Source organism: Barbus barbus, assembly GCF_936440315.1.
Source record: "Barbus barbus genome assembly, chromosome: 3".
Classification (NCBI taxonomy): domain Eukaryota; kingdom Metazoa; phylum Chordata; class Actinopteri; order Cypriniformes; family Cyprinidae; genus Barbus; species Barbus barbus.
The window spans coordinates 28,536,032-28,557,012 of NC_136731.1; the positions used below are offsets into that span (position 1 = coordinate 28,536,032).

The 20,981-nt window shown below is 42.0% G+C and overlaps 1 protein-coding gene across 1 annotated transcript in view; it reads right to left on the reverse strand.

Moving 5' to 3' along the window:
* The window catches only part of LOC306858647 (uncharacterized protein), a gene marked incomplete at its 5' end in the record, with an annotated part of 40,875 nt that extends 20,200 nt beyond the window's left edge, over positions 1 to 20,675 (reverse strand). The window contains one exon of the mRNA XM_079399266.1: positions 20,620 to 20,675. Coding sequence (XP_079255392.1) covers positions 20,620 to 20,675 — 56 coding nt within the window. The remainder of the gene's footprint in view (positions 1 to 20,619) is intronic.
* Between the last annotated feature and the right edge of the window lie 306 nt (positions 20,676 to 20,981).

Consider the following 20,981-nt stretch of genomic DNA (forward strand, 5'->3'; position numbering starts at 1 on the left):
ACCTTCCAAATCTGCTTCACCACCTGGGGGTGAAGCATCCATTCCCCGGGACTCGGCCCCTGTCTCGACAGGACGTCTGCTCCGACGTTGAGATACCCAGGAATGTGCACAGCTCTCAGTGATAGGAGCTTGCCCTGGGACCACACAAGGATCTGGTGTGCCAGCTTGTACAAGGGGCGCGACCGCAGACCTCCTTGGTGGTTGATGTAAGAGACCACTGCCGTGCTGTCGGTGCGGACCAGCACGTGGCAATCTCTCAGGTCTGGGAGGAAGTGCTTGAGAGCACGGAACACAGCTAGGATCTCTAGCCAGTTGATATGCCACGTCAGGTGGCGACCACTCCACAGACCGCGGGCAAGGTGGCCACTCATGACCGCACCCCAACCGGTGAGGGAAGCGTCCGTCGCTAGCGAGACGCGGCGATAAGGAGCTCCCAGCACCGGGCCCTGGGACAAGAACCAGGGTTTCCTCCACATGTCTAAGGCACGGATGCAGCGCCGTGACACCTTGACAGCGCGGAGCGAGTTTCCCCTCAGGGAGACCCCCCTGGTCTTGAGCCACCACTGTAGGGGCCTCATGTACAGCAGGCCAGAAGGAATCACGCTGGACGCAGCTGCCATGAGCCCAAGCAGCCTCTGAAACTGCTTGACAGTGAATGGCTGGCCCTCTCGCACTCTCCTGACTGCCGTGAGGATCGACTCGATCCGAGCAGGGGTCAAACGAGCCTGCATCGTGGTCGAATCCCACACCACGCCTAGATAAGTGGTTCTCCGAGCTGGAGAAAGCACACTCTTTTTGGCGTTTAGTCTTAACCCCAAATCTTTCATGTGGGCAAGAACGACATCTCGATGCCGAGCTGCCAACTGCTCTGATTGAGCAAGAATCAACCAATCGTCGATATAATTTAGTATGCGGATGCCTTGCAGTCGCAACGGGACCAGGGCCGCATCCACACACTTGGTGAAAGTGCGGGGTGAGAGTGCTAGGCCGAAGGGAAGAACCCGATATTGGTATGCTTTGCCCCCGAAAGCGAACCTCAGGAACTTCCTGTGAGAGGGAAGGATGGACACATGGAAATAGGCGTCTTTGAGGTCTATCGTGACAAACCAGTCCTCGGACCTGATTTGAGACACGATCTGCTTGACCGTCAGCATCTTGAACTTCAGCAGTCTGACTGAGAGGTTCAAGAGACGCAAGTCCAGTATGGGCCTCAGCCCTCCATCCCTCTTCGGAACAATGAAGTACCGGCTGTAGAAGCCGGTGTACACTTCGTGAGGTGGAACTAACTCTATGGCTTCCTTTTTCAGCAAAGTGTTGACTTCCTGTTCCAGGACCAGAGCCTGCTCGGGGCGGACCGTAGTCACACAGACCCCGTTGAACCGCGGGGGCGGCCCATCGAACTGGATGGAATAGCCAGCCTCTACCGTCCGCAGGACCCAGAGAGACACGTTCGGCAGCCGTTGCCAGGCTGCCAAACGATCTACTAAGGGAATCAGTCTCTCGAGACTGACCTCTGGTGTTAGAGAAGTGGCCAGACCGCTGTCTTGCTGCGGTGCACCGACAGGAGATGCGTAATCTGGCGGCTGAGGCGAGTTTCTCAGGCCCGCTGAAGTCACAGGCGGTAGAACCTGAGAATAACACTCGCTGGGACCTGCTGTGCCCTGGAACTGCAGGGTTGGCAGACAAATCCCCGGAGGGCACCGAGGGGAGACGGTCACCGTGAGCCGCGGTGTAAGCCGCTCCACCCCAGTAGGGGTCGCCCTCCGAAGTCCTGGGGCTCGCCCATCAGGACTTCCTTGCCGCGGACCTCTTGGCCACCAAGACATCCCTCAGGTCTGTCTTGGGCTTTGAAGTCCCTGGCGTGGAGCGCCGCTGCCCTCGGCTCCGTCTCGGGGGAGCACGAGAGGCGACGCTCTCTTTCTGCGCAGCCCTGTGCGAGGAGCTGGTATGTGGAGGAGGCTGCTCCCGCCCAGCAGCCTCCAGAGTTAGAGAGCGGCGGGGGATGAACCGCCGAAACGCCTCCGCTTGCCTGCGGGCCTTCTGAAACCTGTCGACGACGGTGCTCACAGCGTCGCCGAACAGGCCAGTAGGCTGAAGCGGGGCGTCCAGGAGGCAGACCCTGTCCTTCTCTTTGATGTCGGACAGGGTCAGCCACAAGTGCCTCTCCGCTGCCACCATAGCTGCCATGGAGCGGCCGATAGCACGGGCCGACTCCTTGGTGGCGCGGAGAGCCAAATCGGCGGTTCTCCTGAGCTCTGAGATATCATCAGCTCTGACATCCCCGAACTCGTCTAACTCCTTCAGCAGTTCGGCCTGGTACGCCTGCAACACCGCCATCGTGTGCAGACACGCACCAGCCTGTCCTGTTGCCGCATACCCCCTGCCCACTAGGGATGATGTGGTGCGCAGAGGCCTAGTGGGCAGGGTAGGAGCCTTCAAGGACGATGCCGTGGAAGGAGACAGATAGCCCGCAAGCGTCTGCTCAATCCGGGGCATCGCCCTGTATCCACGCCCGTCCAATTCCCGCACATTACCGTAGTAATCTGACGCGGGAACGAAAGGGCGGGATGTATAAGGTTTCACCCAGGATCTCGACACCTTGGTGTGGAGATCGGGGAAAAAAGGAAGGCTCCTGCGCAGAGGTGGCGGCTGCGAGCGCAGGAAACGCTCGTCCAGCAGGCTGGACTGCGGCACAGTTGTTTTCTCGGGGGGCCAACTGATGTCAAGCTTGGCCACTGCCCGAGTTACCACCTCTAATAGCTCCTCGTATTGGGGCGAGAGAGGCGGCGCAACCTCTTCAACGCTCGTCACATCAACCTCCTCGGAGGAAGATAGACGAAGCGCTGAGTCCTCATCTCGGGGGGAAGTAACCGCTTCCCCGAGAGACGGGACACCAGATCTGGCGGATACGGGAGGAGATAGAGACATACCCGTCTCAATCCTGCCAGCCAGATCAGCCTGCGAGCCCCACGAGTGTAGCAGCCGCTCTGCCTCGGCAGCAGCGGGGCCAGCACCGCGTGGGAGGCTTGCGAAGGCTCCCTTCTCGAAGATAGCCTTCCGGGTTCGGAGTGTGCGCAGCGGGAGCCGCTCACAGTGCAGGCAATCGGCTCCCTCGAGAGCTGATGCCGCATGCTCCGCACCCAAACAGACCTCGCACAGGTTGTGTGTGTGTCCCCGCTCGTGATGTAACGAGGGCAGGGACTAACACACAACCTGAAACGCGATCTGGGATCGCCCTTAGTCTTTGCCTTAGCTTTAGGCATGTTCTCCCAAGTTTCTGAGACAGACAACACCAAATAAGACTCACAAGACAAAGAATCAGACTGACAACACACAGAGCGCTTGCTGAATGACAGAAAGCTGACGCGGGCTCCGCCACATGTGCTTATATACTTCCTGGTCGTGACGTCACCCCGCCCGTGACGCCTCGCCCATCCATTAGACTGGTTGTATAAAATATTCAGAGCGCCGGTTACGCTGATGGCGTTCCCATAGCGTCTCCGGACGCAGATCGATGTTCCTGGAAGGGAACTAACATTTTGAAGTCACTGAAATAAGGTCATAAAAAAACATACAGAACATTTGTTCACAAGACTTCTGAGAACTGGATCTTGTAGCCTAGAATTTTTGCTTCAAAATAATGTGAAAATCATCTTGTTTATTTGCTCATCAAAAACAATATATTGATTTTTTGAGTAAAAAGGGTCTATGCGAGAAGGCGTCAACCTTCACATTTACACCTGAGAAGACAGGCCTGCATAATGAGCTTCATAATGAGCCATTTAGTCAAGTATGTGACTGAGAGGAAGAGTTACAAGAAAAATGCTCGAATAGCTTCAGCATCAGCGACTTCTTATAGGACACAATCGCTGTCAATCAAAAGGAGATGCAGTCTTTCGACAGACCCTCCAATCATCACGCAGAAGCCCGGAGTCCAGCCCCGCCCACTCCTCCATTCACCCCCAGAGACACTGAGCGTCCGGGGGCGGGACATAATCGCAACATTTATCCAATCACCGTCTAGTTTCGAAGCACTGAAAAAAACTGTTCAGAGCAGCCCCATTGAAGTCAATGGACGCTACGCTTCAACAGGGAAATACACTATGACGCTACGGGAATATATGAGAAGGAAATCGAGTCAGTTGCTATATGTAGCTGATTCTGAACGAACTCGTCTTCGAGATGAACGTCTTCTAACGCATTTTTAATCAATAAAATGTTAACACAATAGTACATATTTGACCATTAATTTTTTGACATTATAGGGAAGCGAGCTTCCCTTGCAGTCTTAAAGAAATCCCCACTGATTTCCAGGGTCTCTGCCGCCGAGGCTGCTGCTACAGCTGAGTGTGTTAAAATGTAATGAATCACGAAAACAAAGACTTGTAGGAATTGCAGGCACAAGCCAAGATCGTGGCCTTCAAGCACTGGGACCTTTGACAGTGCACACAGTAGGGCTTGTATTCTGGCGTGTGATTCTGCATTCCCTGTCTCTCGTGGCCCAGACACCCACACTAAAGATTCAGCTACCTCCAGGCAGTAAGACGAGGTGTCAGTGCCACAAAATGAAAGCCTGAGAAAACTCCAAGGACACACACTCTCTCTGTTAAACTGAATCTAGTGTTAGTTTCTAACAGAAGCACGGAATGGAGCCGTTTGTTATGTATTGAATGTATTTTCGTTTTTAAACAGGTCAACATTTCCACATGGTACAATTTAACCTTATTTGGTATGGTTTTGTAATATGGCAACATATCAATTTTTTTTTGCCTTTCTTGCTATTCAGGCACTGCATTCTTTGTAGTAAACAATAATATGTCTACTATACATTTTCTACTGTAGATGTTTTATTTTTGTTACATTTTCATAAATTGCAGTAAATAGACTGTAAGTAGTCTAACATTACAGATACAATAAAAATATGCATTATATTATATTACAGCTCATGAAAGTCAAAAATCCAATATCTCAGAATATTAGAATATTTACATTTGAGTTTCATCAATTGACCATCCCTACAGTATAAATTCCAGGTATCTCTTGTTCTTTGAAATCACAATAATGGGGAAGAATGATGACTTGGTAATGGTCCAGAAGACAATCATTGACACCCTCCACAAAGAGGGTAAGTCACAGAAGGTCATTAGTGAAGGGGGTGTGGTGGCTATTCACAGAGTGCTGTATCGAAGCATATTAAATGCAAAGTTGACTGGAAGGAAGAAATTGGACAGGAAAAGGTGCACAAGCAACAGGGATGACCGCAAGCTTGAGAATACCGTCAAGCAAAGCCGTTTCAACCACTTGGGTGAGTTTCACAAGGAGTGGACTGAAGCTGGAGTCGTTGTATCAAGAGTCACCACGCTCAGACGTCTTCAGGAAAAAGGCTACCAAGCCATTTCTGAAACAGAAACAACATCAGAAGCGTCTTACCTGGACTAAGGAGAAAAAGAACTGGACTGTTGCTCTGTGGTTCAAAGTCCTCTTTTCAGATGAAAGCAAATGTTGCTTTTCATTTGGAAATCAAGGTCTGGAGGAAGATTGCAGAGGCACAGAACCCAAGCTGCTTGAAGTCCAGTGTGAAGTTTCCGAAGTCAGTGATGATTTGGGGTGCCGTGATGTCTGCTGGTGTTGGTCCATTGTGTTTTATCAAGTCCAAAGTCAATGCAGCCGTCTACCAGGAGATTTTGGAGCACTTTATGATTCCATCTGCTGGCAAGCTTTATGGAGATGCTGATTTCCTTTTCCAGCTGGACTTTAGCACCTGTCCACAGTGCCAAAACCACTTCCAAGTGGTTTGCTGACCATGATATTACTGTGCTCGATTGGTCAGCCAACATGCCTGACCTGAACCCCATATGGAATTTATGGGATATTTTCAAAAGACATATGAGAAACCGATGATCCAACAATCCAGATGAGCTGAAGGCTCAATAGTGTCTCAGCAGAGCCACAGGCTGATCGCTTCCATGCTACACCTCACTGATGCTGGAGTTTGTGCTAAAGGAGCCCCGACCAACTATAGAGTGCATAAATTAATGTATTCTAAAGAACTTTGACTTTTCTGTTTTGCGAATCCTTTTTTTATTGATCTTAGGAAATATTCTAATATTTTGAGATACTGGATTTTTGACTTTCATGAGCTGTAAGCTTTAATCATCAAAATTAAAACAACATTTAAAAAAAATATATATTTTACTTTACATGTAATGAATCTAGAATATATTAAAAAGTTTACATTTTTGAAGTGTTACAAAAAATAACTTTTTCATGATATTCAAATTTTTTTAGATGCACCTGTGTGTGTGTGTGTATATATATATATATATATATAAGCAAGCAATTTGGATGCTAAAAGAAAAGAGGAAGTCAGTTAGAGCTCTAGCAAAAACAAAGGGCATGGAGAAATCAAGAGTTTGCAAACCACCAGCGACACAAGTAACCAAAAATTACCTGATTGGCTGAGAAAACAACAGTAGTTGATGACAGACAAATCATAAAAGCTGTGAAAATGAATCCTAAAAGACGTGTCTGTAAAATTACCAACAACTTCCAGAAAGCTGGGGTGATGCTCTGACAATCTACTGCCCTCAGGAGACTTTGACACAGAATTACAGATGCTACACAGCAAGATGCAAACCTCTGACCAGCACCAAAAATAGAAAGGCAAGATTAGAGTTTGCAAAAAAGCACAAAGGTGAGCCAGAAGAGTTTTGGAAGTGTTTATGGACCGATGAGACAAAGATGAACCTTTATCTAAGTGATGGGAAAGCAAAAATGTGGAGAAAAAAAGGGAACTGCAATGATCCCAAGCATACAGCCTCATCTGTAAAGCATGGTGGAGGTGGTGTCATGGCATCGGCATGCATGGCTGTCTCTGAAACAGACCCTCTCATCTTTACTAATGACTTAATGTATGATGACAGTAGCAGAATGAATTTGGACGGGTACAAAACCATCTTGCCTACCAATATTCAAGAAAATGCCAGTCATTGGGAAGTGCTTCATATTGCATCAGAACAATGACCCAAAACACCCTGCCAGTTCAGTCAAGGAATTTATAAGGGCAAAGAAATGGAAAGTCTTAGACTGCCAAAGACAATCTCCAGATTTAAAAATGAACATGAATTTGACCAGCTGGAGAGGAGAGTAAAGGCAGAAACTCCCCAAAACAAGCAACAATTGGAATTGGCTGCATTAAAGGCTGGGAAAAGTATTTCAAAGGATGAGGCCAAGAGTCTGGTGATGTCTATGGGTCACAGACTCACTGCTGTGATTGTGCGCAAGGGATCCGCAACTTTTATATCAGCCTTATGTTCAACTGTCCCAATACTTATGCTCACATCAATGAGTGGGATGAACTCTAAAAGTACTGTTATTTTTATTTGGTAAAACATATATGTGTTGGAACGGCTAGTAATAAAATGTGACATTCTGTAGTTTTGTCTTATATTCATCTTTTAATCAGAGGTGGGTAGAGTACCCAAAAAATGTACTCAAGTAAATGTAACGAAGTAAATGTAACTCGTTACTACCCACCTCTGCTTTTAATCATATTTGCAAATGTCTTGACTCCACAGCCAACAGAGCAATTTTGTCTTTACTGTTCCAATACTTTTGGAGGGCACTGTGTGTGTGTATATACACACGGTTCAAAAAGACATGATTGATTCAGTCAGTGTGGTAGAACTTGATTGCATTTAAAGTCACACCAGAGGAGTTCAGCTGGGATCAGGACTTGGCTTTCTGCAGAACAGTCAAGTTCTTCCACACTGACTGAATCAATCATGTCTTTTTGAACGTACCTTATACAGAGAGGCACTGTCATGTTAGAGTAGAAAAGGGTCCTGTCCAAACTGTTGCTATAAAATTAGAAGCACACAATTCCCTAGAATATCATTATATGCGTTAACATTAACATTTGTACTCATAGAAAATACTAAAGTAGTCAAACATGTTCATTAAAAGGGGTGACCCAATACTTTTGGCAATATAGTGTATATATATATATATATATATTTATTTATTTATTTTTTCCAGTTTATTGCCAAGGCAGCATTTTTATTTATATATATTTTTCTTTTTATATATATAATATAATATAATACTATTTATGCATAATTAATTATGCTATAATTTATTATAATCTGTATTCTATGCAAATTCCAAGAGGAAGTGCAGCACTATACCAGTGATGATGAATTGGAATTTCAAGACCATATTTTAAGATAATTGACGACTTAGTTTCTAATACTATTCAATTAAATAGTAAAATAAGCATGCATTGAATTAGCAGAGACATTAATACTAACTGATACAAATTGTTAATTGTGGAACAGTATGTGGCAATATATCCCCATTTTTACTGATTTATTTTTTAGTAGAGATTTTCTCAAAACATGGCAAAAAAAAAGATGAACATATTCTTATGTTAAAAATAATGTAAAATTTTCAGAACATAATGTGCCCCACAGGAAGAGTGTGAAGAAGGCGACAATGCAATTTCAATGAAGATGATTTCAATGCAATAATGAAGCCAATTCAATGCACGTTGTATTGCTCATCAAACACTGTATCTGCATTTATTGTACTTTTTGTCACTGTAAATGTCATTTCCTATTATGGATATTTTTGAGATTGCACTGCCTGATAAAAAATACAGTCCATAAACTTTTAGAACAGCTTGTACACCTCTGCTACATTTGTATTCCAGGCACAGTTGTCAAATGCGGTAGAATGCAGGAAGCGCTCATTACCAGCTGTCATCATTTTGTGCATTAATACACACTATTCTGCTTCTTAAAGAGAGCTTCTATTTGCTGAATAATTTTTCTTTTTTTTTCTTTATCAGTCTCAGGCTAGTCTAATCATCTCTGCCTAGAAGTTGCTGCCATTTTTGCTTTCAAGACAAGACTTCAAATAAAAATTTTTATTTAGGATTTATTTAGTGCTCATTAGCCATGGAACAATATTTCTGACAACATTATATATACAGGGGGCTTCAACCTTTCAGTCGTAGAGAGATGGATCGGAGACCCCTGTTATGTAATAAAAGTTTAATTTTAATTGGTTAATTTTAAGGCTAGTCTAAAATGGCAGGTGTATAGGTAGAATAAACACAATAAAGTATGTAAATGCATTAACATGATACTTCATGTTAATGCATTTACATACTTTATTATATTTATTCTACTTTAAATATATACAACTATTGAAAGGTTTGGGGTCGGTAAGATTTTAAATTGTTTTTGTGAGTATCTTATGCTCAACAAGGCTGTATTTATTTGATCAAAAACAAAGTAAACAGTAATATTTTGATATATTATTACAATTTAAAATGACAGTATTTTAATTTAATATATTTTAAAATGTAGTTCATTCCTGCAATGCAAAGCTGAATCTTCAGGATTCTTTGATGAATATAAAGTTCAAAAGAACAGCATTTATTTAAAATAGAAATCTTTTGTAACATTATAAATGTATAACGTAACAAAAAAACAAAAAAACTAAACTAAACTAAACTAAACTAAACTAAACTAAACTAAACTAAACTAAACTAAACTAAACTAAACTAAACAGAACAGCTCCAAACATTTGAATGCTAGTATACTTCACATTTTATCTATCCATCCATCCATTCTCCTGCTGTGAACTGGGACATTACATTTTAATTTGACATCCAGTTTTAATGTGGGTGGGACAATGAAACAGTTGCCTTCTTAACTTTAGCTTTGGCTCAGGGTAAGTTCATATTATTTAATTAATTAATTAATTAATTAATTGGTTTATTTCTTTTTTTCTGTTTGAGCTCAAACAATAATTAGGCTCCCTGAAGAATCTTTGTTTAAACAGCTGATCTGAACAATTGTTCAGACAACTGGGAAAAAGTACATTAGCTTTATGCATCACCTCTTTTCATCGATTTCAGACTCACTAATTTCACCAGTGATAATTATCATATGTGTTGCTTTACAAACCAGAGAACCTGGAATATAAAACAAGCTATTTGCAAACATCAAAAGGTTACTGGGTATTTTCTCTGCAGGGCTAATTATCCTGTCCCAGAGTCTTAATCAAGAATCACACCATTTCGAGATGTTTGACTAGCAATCCAATAACTTAAGAAGGGCATGTTTGTTTTACAGATACTCTAGCATAGTCGTTATGAGCAATCTACACTGTCAGGATGGATTAGCCGGAGCAAGATGAGCCTAAAACAGAGACCATTTTAAAGGAGTTGGGATTCCTCCTCCACTGCACAGTCACAGTGTGACAACGCACCATCACAGATGTTTGTCTAGGTGCTGTGCCAGTGTTTTTGTGAGATTTGCATTCTCTTGTTGTGCCTCTGGCTATGCTGCTTTTCTCTAAACAGCTGCTTGTGTTCGACAGTAAGACTCTTGGCTCAGAGATGTTTGGAAGGATTGAAAGCCCCTGAAACAAACTGTCTCAAAGATGTATGGTTTTAACCTAAATCACAGGGATTGGATTTTGGGAAAGTTTTCTTTTTTGTTCAATGCCCTTGGTTTATTTGGACATGTTATTTAAAATATATTCTTCCGTACATAATCCTGACAATGAGTGGGAGCCTCTTGAGGGACAAGGAAAGAGTAAATAAAACGACTAATGCTTGAAAAAAACACAATATATATATATATATATATATATATATATATATATATATATATAAAATATGCATGTGTCGCAACCAAATTTTGGAATTTCATGGTGATCCAGGCTGGTTTGTTGCTGGATGTTAAGATGGTGGTCTAGATGCTATTAACCAGCAAAACCTAACTAGCTAAGATTGTCGATCAACATGGTTGTTCTATTTATGCTGGTTGACTTTATAGCTGTGCGTGTTGTTATAGAGATTACAGAATGCAGTCATAAAAACAGAATTTACAGTTTCTTTTGAGTAAAACTATCATCATATCATATACAAACAGAAACCTAAAGGTCTCCACAGCAACCTATCAAAATAAAAGTCTGGTTTATTTTGAAGAAATTGTGACAGAAATATATTACTTAATGTAATGATAGTACTACTACTACTAATACAATTATTATTAAAACATTATTCTTAAAGGAACATTTAACAGAAAAAAAAAAATTCCCAGAATTATTTTGCAGAAAAAAATATTTCTCAGTTAATGAAACCATTAAAATGGAATCCAGAAATTTAATGGAGAATAGAATTTGTAAAAAACAAAACAAACAAACAACAAAAAAAAATGAATTTGTGTAAAAATATATATATATATATATTTCATAGAGTCTAGAAAATGAAAAAAATAAAAATAAATAAAATTGTTAAAAATTAAATAAATAAACTGGATTTCATAGAGACTTGTTGGTGCTGAAATATCCATTGCTTGGTTCAGTGAAAAAACTTTTCTTGTCTGAATCAGGACAAGAAATATGCACATATCAAGCACTGTTTATAAACGTAAACAGTTCAAAACAAATATGTCAATGGATTTTGATGTGAGAGGACAGGTGATGGACTTTTCCAGTGGTGTGTACATTATCATGGATTATGGACTTGATGATTCGAAAAAAAAAAGTCTTAATGATGGATTTGTTTCTTACAAAGACAACTTTTCACTTTACAAGATGTTAACTGGTGGATTGGAATAGTGTGGATTACTTGTGGATTATTGCAATGTTTTTATCAGCTGTTTGGACTCCCTACATTGTAGAGGATACATTGGTGAGCAAGTGATGCTAAGTTTTTCCAAATCCGTTCGGATGAAGAAACAAACTAATCTCAATTCATCATCTTGGATGGCCTTTAATTTCGCAACATACATCAACTCTGTGTAGTTCAGAAATTTTTTTTCCCCTTCATATTATTATGTATTATGTGTATGGATGATGATTAGTTTAGCTGAATTGAAACAGTGAGTTTGAGTTTGGGAAGGACAGCAGATTGTATTAAAACATCCATGGTCAGCTGAATGCTTGATTGTTTCTTCTGCATATAGATGAATTCTGGTTTGTCTATTGCTGATAGCTTTGCCTTATTGATATAGATAGAAAAGAGGGTGCAAACGCTGAAACTGCTTTACTTTCTGACCTTCCAAGGCATTTATTTGAATACCTTTGCGTTTCAAACTGTCGCTTTATAAAGAAAAAGGATTGCTTTGAATTCCTAACCCTTAAGTAATTCATTTATAATTTAGACATTTTCATTCTCCGTAATTGCCTTCGTAAGTAAATGTACTTGTACACTAGTGCTGCCATGAAAACGCATTCATCTAAAGTATTTAGAGTAATCTGAGGATGAATGAACAGCCCTGCTCCCCCCCATAGGGATTATATCTGCAGTAATCTTGCTCAAATTACAGAATTGGAAGGGCTATACATTTAAAAGCAGAAATTTATCAAGCAAGTCCCTCCTTTGTGCTAACCTTAGTGTGGCATTTGTTCTACATTGGCTTCGTTTGGGCCTTTTTTGAGTTAGGGACACTTGGGTTCATCTCATAAATATGCATTAGTACTGTGTGTGTTTCCTCAACTGAGAAGCAGGTGCCCACAGAACCAATTTATGATCATTTAAATGCAGGAAGCTTAGTATTACAGTAAAAACATGAACTATTGCAGTACATCTGTTCAGAGTTGAGCATTGTGTGCATCTTTAAAATAGCTTTTCTTGGTTTTATTTGTGATAAATTGCTGCAGTGATGATGTATTTGTGTAGGCCAACTCAGAAGTTGGAACCACCCTGATTCCCTCAACAAAAACCCAATATTATTGCAGAAAATGAGCTCTGTGGCCAACAAAAGTTTATGATTCTTACATGTTACAGTTCCCAGAAGTAAAAGCTATATGTAGGCTATGAACGAACTACACCATGCACTCTAAAAAATGCTGGGTTAAATAAAACCCAGCGCTGGGTAAAATATGGACAAAACCCAGTGATTAGGTTGTTTTTACCCAGCAGTTGGGTTACTGCCGAGAAGGTTGGGTTAAACATTTAACCCAACTGTTGGTTGAAAACAACCCAGCATGTGATCTGTCCAATATTTACTCAGCACTGGGTTGTATTTAACCGAACATTTTTAGAGGGTGGAATATATACAAATGTTAAGTATTCTTAAATCATATAAATTTGCTTTTTAGTAGGCCATCCACTTTTGTATTTAGCCCAAATGTAGGCTACTGTATGACTAGAAATGTATTTTCCTGCCCCTGAAATAGCCTACATTTAGGGCCAGTTTTACTAAACAGGACAAATTAGCCGATGGGAGGGTAAATTTCTGCGGTATGATATACTAACGATGCGCAAATTAAAGAACACACGCAACATCTCATTTACATATCGACCTACGCAATATACCAAGCGCAGCTCAAATTACCTTAGTCGCAAATAAAGAATGAGAAATAAAGAAGCCACAGTACGTTGAAAAGAACCGGAGGCAAAAAAAATGAAGACAAAAATAAGTTTTGATAGACCTAGTATTGCGTGACTCCTAGTTGACGGTTTCAAGTCGTCTTATATTTCCTGAAGCAAATTAAAATTAACTTGGCTTGGCAAACGATATGTTCGGATAATGTGTTCTTCTGGCATTCCAAATAAATTAGCATAAATAGCATAAATGTTGAAAAAATCCTCTCCATTCTACCATGCGCTCTCCGTTCCCTGTGGTGCCTCCTCCTAACAACAATAATTGCAGCCATTTCAAGAGCAAAATAAAGACATGCTTTTTTGGGGTGTTAAATAATGGCGCAATTCCAGTAATTTGAGGAGTGCAAACATTAGAAGTCAAGATGGCGTCGAGTATGGCTGCTGTGGTGTGGAACGCTCCCGTACTTTTGTTGTTTTTGTTTGTTTGTTCTGTGTTTAGTCATTCTCCTACTGTCAGTTTTACCAGAGACGAACTACTGGACATAAGGCAACACACACCGGACAATTTTTTTCCGGTTTTTGATTATTCAGACGCTTTGTTGGATGTTTTGGTCGGAGGGGCAGCGGTCCTAGTCAAACGCGCGCTCAGACGGAATAGAGGGAAGCGCGCCGGCGCGCTGGTTAAACTCCGCGAACGCGGCTTCCGAACTGCGCTCCCAAGCATTCATCTAGCGAATCTCCGATCCCTTCCTAACAAAATGGAAGAACTACTTCTCCTCACCCACACAAATAAGGACTTTTCAAACTCTGCTGCATTGTGCTTCACTGAAACCTGGCTGAGTGAAAACATCCCAGATAACATGCTTCATTTGCCGGGATATCAGCTGTTCAGATCAGACCGCATCACGGAGCTAACGGGGAAAACGAGAGGTGGTGGACTATGTTTCTACATAAATGAAGGTTAGTGTTCAGATGTAACAACTCTGACGAAGATGTGTTCTCCTAATTTGGAGGCCTTCTTCATAAACTGTAAGCCGTTCTATTCACCCCGAGAGTTTTCCTCCTTCATTCTCGTGAATGTGTACGTGCCTCCTGACGCGTGCGTGAGCGCCGCGATGCAACAGCTGGCCGAACAAATATCTGAAACAGAGCAAAGGTACCCGGACTCTTTTTTAATCATTCTTGGAGATTTTAATAAAGCAAATCTCTCCCGCGAACTGCCAAAATACAGACAGCACGTTACATGTCCCACCAGAGACAGTAATATATTGGATCATTGTTACACAATAATTAAAGATGCATATCACTCTGTCCTACGGGCAGCTCTGGGGCTCTCTGATCACTGTTTGGTTCATCTCATACCGACCTATAGGCAAAAACTCAAATCTTCTAAGCCTGTATTAAGAACTGTTAAGAGATGGACTAATGAAGCAGAGCAAGATTTAAAAGCTTGTTTTGACCTCACTGATTGGAGTGTTTTTGAAGCTGCTGCCACCGATCTGGATGAGCTCACAGAGACTGTAACATCATATATCAGTTTCTGTGAGGATATATGCATCCCCACCAGGACATTCTTATCATTCAATAATGATAAACCGTGGTTTACTGGGAAACTCAAACAGCTTCGTCAGGCCAAAGAGGACGCTTACAGAAGTGGGGATAAAATCTTGTATAACCAGGCCAGGAACAGACTAACAAAGGAGATCAGAGTAACTAAAAAGAACTACTCTGAGAAGTTGAAAAAAGAACTTTCAGCCAACGATCCGGCGTCGGTATGGACTGGTCTGAGGAACATCACCATGTACAAGACACCACCCCCACAGTCTGTGGAGAATCAACAACTGGCTGACGATCTCAATGTGTTTTACTGCAGATTTGAAAAGGCCAGACTGACACCCAGCACCCGCTCTGATCTGCACTTCACACATTCACCTTCCCCCCCTGCAACCCCCCTTACTCCCTCCCCCACCATTCTACCTGCGTTTAAAGTCTGTGTAGAGGATGTGAACCGGGTCTTCAGAAAACAGAAATCTAGGAAAGCTTCAGGACCAGACGGTATTTCACCTGCCTGTCTAAAAGTCTGTGCTGACCAATTGGCCCCGATCTTTACACAAATCTTCAACAGATCTCTGGAGCTGTGTGAAGTTCCCTGCTGCTTCAAACGCTCCACCATCATTCCCGTCCCCAAAAAGCCCAAAATCACTGGACTTAATGACTACAGACCTGTCGCACTCACGTCTGTGGTCATGAAGTCACTTGAGAGACTGGTCCTGGCCTACCTGAAGGACATCACTAGACCCTTGCTGGATCCTCTTCAGTTTGCCTATAGAGCAAACAGGTCTGTGGATGACGCTGTCAATATGGGACTGCATTACATCCTGCAACACCTCGACAAACCTGGGAATTATGCAAGGATCTTATTTGTGGACTTCAGCTCGGCCTTCAATACCATCATACCTGACCTTCTCTCAGACAAACTGAGACAGCTCTCTGTGCCCTCCTCCATCTGTCAGTGGATCACCAGCTTCCTGACAGACAGGCAGCAGCTAGTGAGGCTGGGCAAACTCACATCCAGGACTCTCACCATCAGCACTGGCGCCCCTCAGGGTGGCGTTCTCTCCCCACTGCTCATCAAAGGACCCCTCTGTCAAGCACCTGAAGTTTGCGGACGACACTACAGTCATAGGCCTCATTAAGGATGGTGACGAGTCTGCTTACAGACAGGAAGTTGAGCAGCTGGCTGTCTGGTGCAGTCTTAACAACCTGGAGCTGAACACGCTCAAAACTGTGGAGATGATAGTGGACTTCAGGAGAAACCCCCCTGCTCTCCCCCCACTCACCATCATGAACAGCACTGTGACTTCAGTAGAGTCATTCAGATTCCTGGGCACCACCATCTCCCAGGACCTGAAGTGGGACAATCACATTGACTCTATTGCGAAAAAGGCCCAGCAGAGGCTGTATTTCCTCCGCCAGCTAAGGAAGTTCAACCTGCCTCAGGAGCTGCTGAAACAGTTCTACTCGGCAATCATCGAGTCTGTCCTATGTTCTTCTATAACTGTTTGGTTTGGTTCAGCTACCAAAACAGACATCAGAAGACTACAACGGACAGTTAGGACTGCTGAGAGAATTATCGGTGCCCCTCTGCCCAGCCTCCAAGAACTTTACAACTCCAGAGTGAGGAAAAGGGCTAAGAAAGTCACTCTGGACCCCTCACACCCAGCTCACTCTCTCTTTGTACTGTTGCCCTCTGGCCGGCGCTACAGATCACTGAGCACCAGAACAGCCAGACACAAGAACAGTTTTTTCCCCCAGGCCGTATCCCACCTGAACAACACATAACACACCCCGGTACTGTACATCTGTAAATACTCATCAAACCTTCATCTGTACATAGGACACATGCACATTCACAGTTCTGTCTATGGTCATGTCTCTTTTCTGTATATTTTTATTTTTATTACTATTGTTATTCTTAATTATTGTATATTCTCTTCATTAGTGTTCTTTATCACCTTAATTATATGTTGTCTGCACTATGTTTGTACTTTCTGTACTGGAAGCTCATAACACCAAGACAAATTCCTTGTGTGTGCAAACACACTTGGCAATAAAGCTCTTTCTGATTCTGATTCTGATTCTGATTAGTAAAACTTGTTGCATGATTCATTTGAATACTCTTCTCCTATAAATTTTGCGTCTGAAAGGGAAACTCCTACAAATGCATTTTCAATAAGATCAGGCGCAAAAATAACCGTGTCCACGCCTTTTCAGCTCTAATTCTTCACTGCGCAAACCTGAAAGTACTATTTTAACTCCAAACGACAGTTTGCGCTGGTGCAAGCTGTTAGTAAATCTGGTCATTAGACATGTATTTTGTTATATGAAGGTCACAACTAAATATATTTAATTGAGCTTCACTGTTGGCAACGTTTAGCATATATTTCGATTATATTTTGGCCATAAAAATATATTTGCTGTTTTCCTATTCTGTGCTATGACAAGTGTTACCAAACAAACAAACAAACAAACAAACAAACACAAAGGTTTGTTATTGATAAATTTTATGCCTGAAAATAAAACTTTAACATATCTTAAACTTGTGTTTAACAGATAACTTATTTCAGCCATTTAACCAAAAAAAGATAATAAAAACAAACAAACAAACAAAAACAAAACATTGACTTCAGAGTGATGGAACTGGAAGTGCAAAATGCTAATAAGCTTTGGCATACAAAATATGTCATGCCTACAGCACTCCGTTGCAGTCATTTTTAACATAATGTCAGGACAGATCTGTGTCAGATTCATCAATAATGGCTCTCTAATTTAGATAGCAGGTGAACGGTCCAGAAATGTTAATCACTGTGTGGTTTAAAGTTAGCCTCGATTCCACCATGAGTCCAGTAATACTGCCTGAATGCTTTCTAATATGCTCTGATTTTTTTTTTTTTCTCTACATACTGTAATCTAATCAAATCACCGTCCCTTAAATACGCATTTAAACAAAGATGGATACTGTCTTTTCAGAGATGTGTTTTCTCCTTTAATGAGCAAACACTTTGTTGAAGAAAACATTGAACTTTTTACAGTAGATGAATTTTAATATAGTCTGTAAAACCCATTACAACACCCATCCTGTTATATCACTTGCTACTTGCTATACAAACAGACTTAGTTTTCACTTTATTCTGCAAAGTGTTTTATATGAGGTGGTATTTTGTGAAGAGTTCAGAAAGAGCTCATTCTTTTATTTCTGACAATCAAGTAAATACAAGCTACATTGAATGAACTTGTGAAATGCAGATAATTATACAGTTGCCTGAAAGACAAGGACAGTGCAAAGTAAGCTTAACAAAATGTTTTCAAGATTCATACACAGAATTTGTTTTTCACAGTGCAACATGCACCTCAGGCACCATCAGTTCTGACTAGCATTGGTTGGTGAAGGGGATCATTACTGGATACCATTGCATTGGTCCTCATTGCACTGTTTAAATCAGCAGAAGGGCTCCTGACTAAATCTTGCATCTGGCGCCCGCAGCTGAATCATCCATTCATTGATTTTAGAAGCGCTCGTCCACGGTGCTATACAGCGTAATACAACAAAGGTACAAAATTAATTGTAAATTGACTATTAGGGTTTATACATAATTTCCGTGACAGAGTTCAAGATATATCCTTCAATCTTACTACTGGAGCTTCCCGTTTCAAATGATTACTTAACAGCAAGCAAACTATGCAAAAGCGGCAGTCCTTATGGTGCACTCAGTGTCCGAATTCACTCACTCGTTTTCATTCACTCCTTCAAGTGAACTGTATGAGTGGACTAATGTAGGGAATAGTGAATGAGGGTATAGGGGGTGATTTTGGATACAGCCATAGTTTTCTCTTGAAGGCATTCCTCTTCTAACCAGCTCAGAGATGTTATGTCAGGAGCTAAATGTAGCATTAGGACCGCTACAACATCTGGTGGATTGTTATTAATATGGACTTTCAAGGCATGTTAGAGGCTTGAAGACATCTTGCACTATTCTACCATTTGCCAATATTGAGGAAAACTAGCTGCTAGAAGGAAGTAGATTTGCCTTTAACTGGTAGAACATTAAACCAAAGCCCTCTTTGCCACCAATCTGATTAAGTAGTTAATAGTTACTGGCTGCCTTGCTTGCTAGCTGGATACATATATACCAAAATCTCCAAAGGGGGCGCTGGTGAGCACCCTTTCAATAAAACTGTAAAAGAAAAAGTTGTTGCAGGCATGGATTACAATAAGTCAGTCTTAATGTTTAGTTGTTTTTAGCATATAATATAGTAGGGTGCAACGGGGCTAAAGGCACCCCGGAGTAAAAGGCACCGTTGATATTATTTTCCTCTAAACCACTAGATGACACAAAAGGTGGCCTAGCACTTTCCAAAACATTTGCTTTTCAATATGCACGTGTATATTTGGCTGATCCTTGACACGATCGTGCGCAGCAGCGCAAAGTTGCTTAAAGGCCCGGGTATACTGCACTTTCTGCGCTTTGTTCCGTCTCGTGCACAGCCGCGTCTGCACTAGTGATGGGTCGTAATTATGGGCAGTCGTGGCCTAATGGATCGAGAGTTGGACTTGTAACCTGAAGGTCGTGGGTTTGAGTCTCAGGTCCGGCAGGGAAATGTAAATGGGGGAGTGAATAACCAACACTCTCTCCACCCTCAATACCATGACTAAGGTGGTATTGAGCAAGGCACCAAACCCCCAACTGCCCCCCCGGGCGCCACAGCATTGGTGTATGTTCACTACTGTGTGTACACTTGGATGGGTTAAATGCATAGCACAAATTCTGAGTATGGGTCACCATACTTGGCGACACACTACTTCCCTTTCCTTTCCCCTTTCTTGAACGATTCTTTAATGTGATTCGGGAAGAAGGAGTCATCTCGGGGAGTGATTCGTTCAGTCGCAGTTTTCGAGTCGTTCGTTCATCACGTGGCAGCCTAATAAGCTAAACCAATGCAGTCTGAGGGGAAAAGATTTAATAATAATAATAATAACCAACTCTTTAGTTTATTACCTTTGTTACCACATTCAATGTCATGGAAAATAACCATCATGACAGAAATTCACACATTTATAAAGTGTAAGAAAAGCTACAATTTCAGACCAGAAACGCATCACGTAACTGTAAAAGTAAATAATAATAATAATAATAACTATGCACTCGTTTGTAAGGAATTCAAATGAACTAATTGCTCTATCCAATGCTGTCACGTCACGTGACAAAAGAACGAACGACTCAAACCCGAAGACTCAGGAGATGAACTAATCAATTCTCTTTCCGGCTCTGACTGCATATTTTTTTATTTTTATTGAACAATCCTTAAATGTACAAACAACTTGGCAATGTCAAACATCTTCACATTACAATATACAAAACAGGTGCATATAACTTCAACAGAAAGAGAGAGAACAGAGAGAGATAAAAATAATAATAACAATAAAACAAAATACACAAAACGGGCTATGCTCTGACTGCATATGTTTAGCTTATGAGGCTGTCACGTGATGAATGAATGATTCAAACTCGAAGACTTGTCAGATAAGAGGTGAGGTGAGCTAATCACAGACTAAAGACCCAGGTAAAAAACGAATTATTTTGTTTTCTGTTTCTTATACCAGTAGTTCTCTTTCATAGGTTCACTCAACGCTGCGTAGCTTACGCAACGGGAACACCCCCAGGTGTGACGAGATACGTGATTGACATAGACCCGCGATCGCGCCATCTTACCCCTCAGATTTTCCTCTCTTCAGAAGCGTTCGCTTCTCGCGGTTTTTCTGGCCCATTTCTCGATGACGTTTTAGTCTGGGATTCTTTCCACTTCAGCGACCGCATCTGTGGAATTGTATTCTCCTAGTGGTGATGTGGGGTGGTGGTGATGGCGCAGTGGATAAGACACATGCCTTTGGTGTGAGAGACCTGGGTTCGAATCCACTGTGAGACACCAATGTGTCCCTGAGCAAGACACTTAACCCCTAGTTGCTCCAGAGGCGTGCGACCTCTGACATATATAGCAATTGTAAGTCGCTTTGGATAAAAGCGTCAGCTAAATGAATAAATGTCAGCTAAATGTAAATGTGGTGACTGCAATG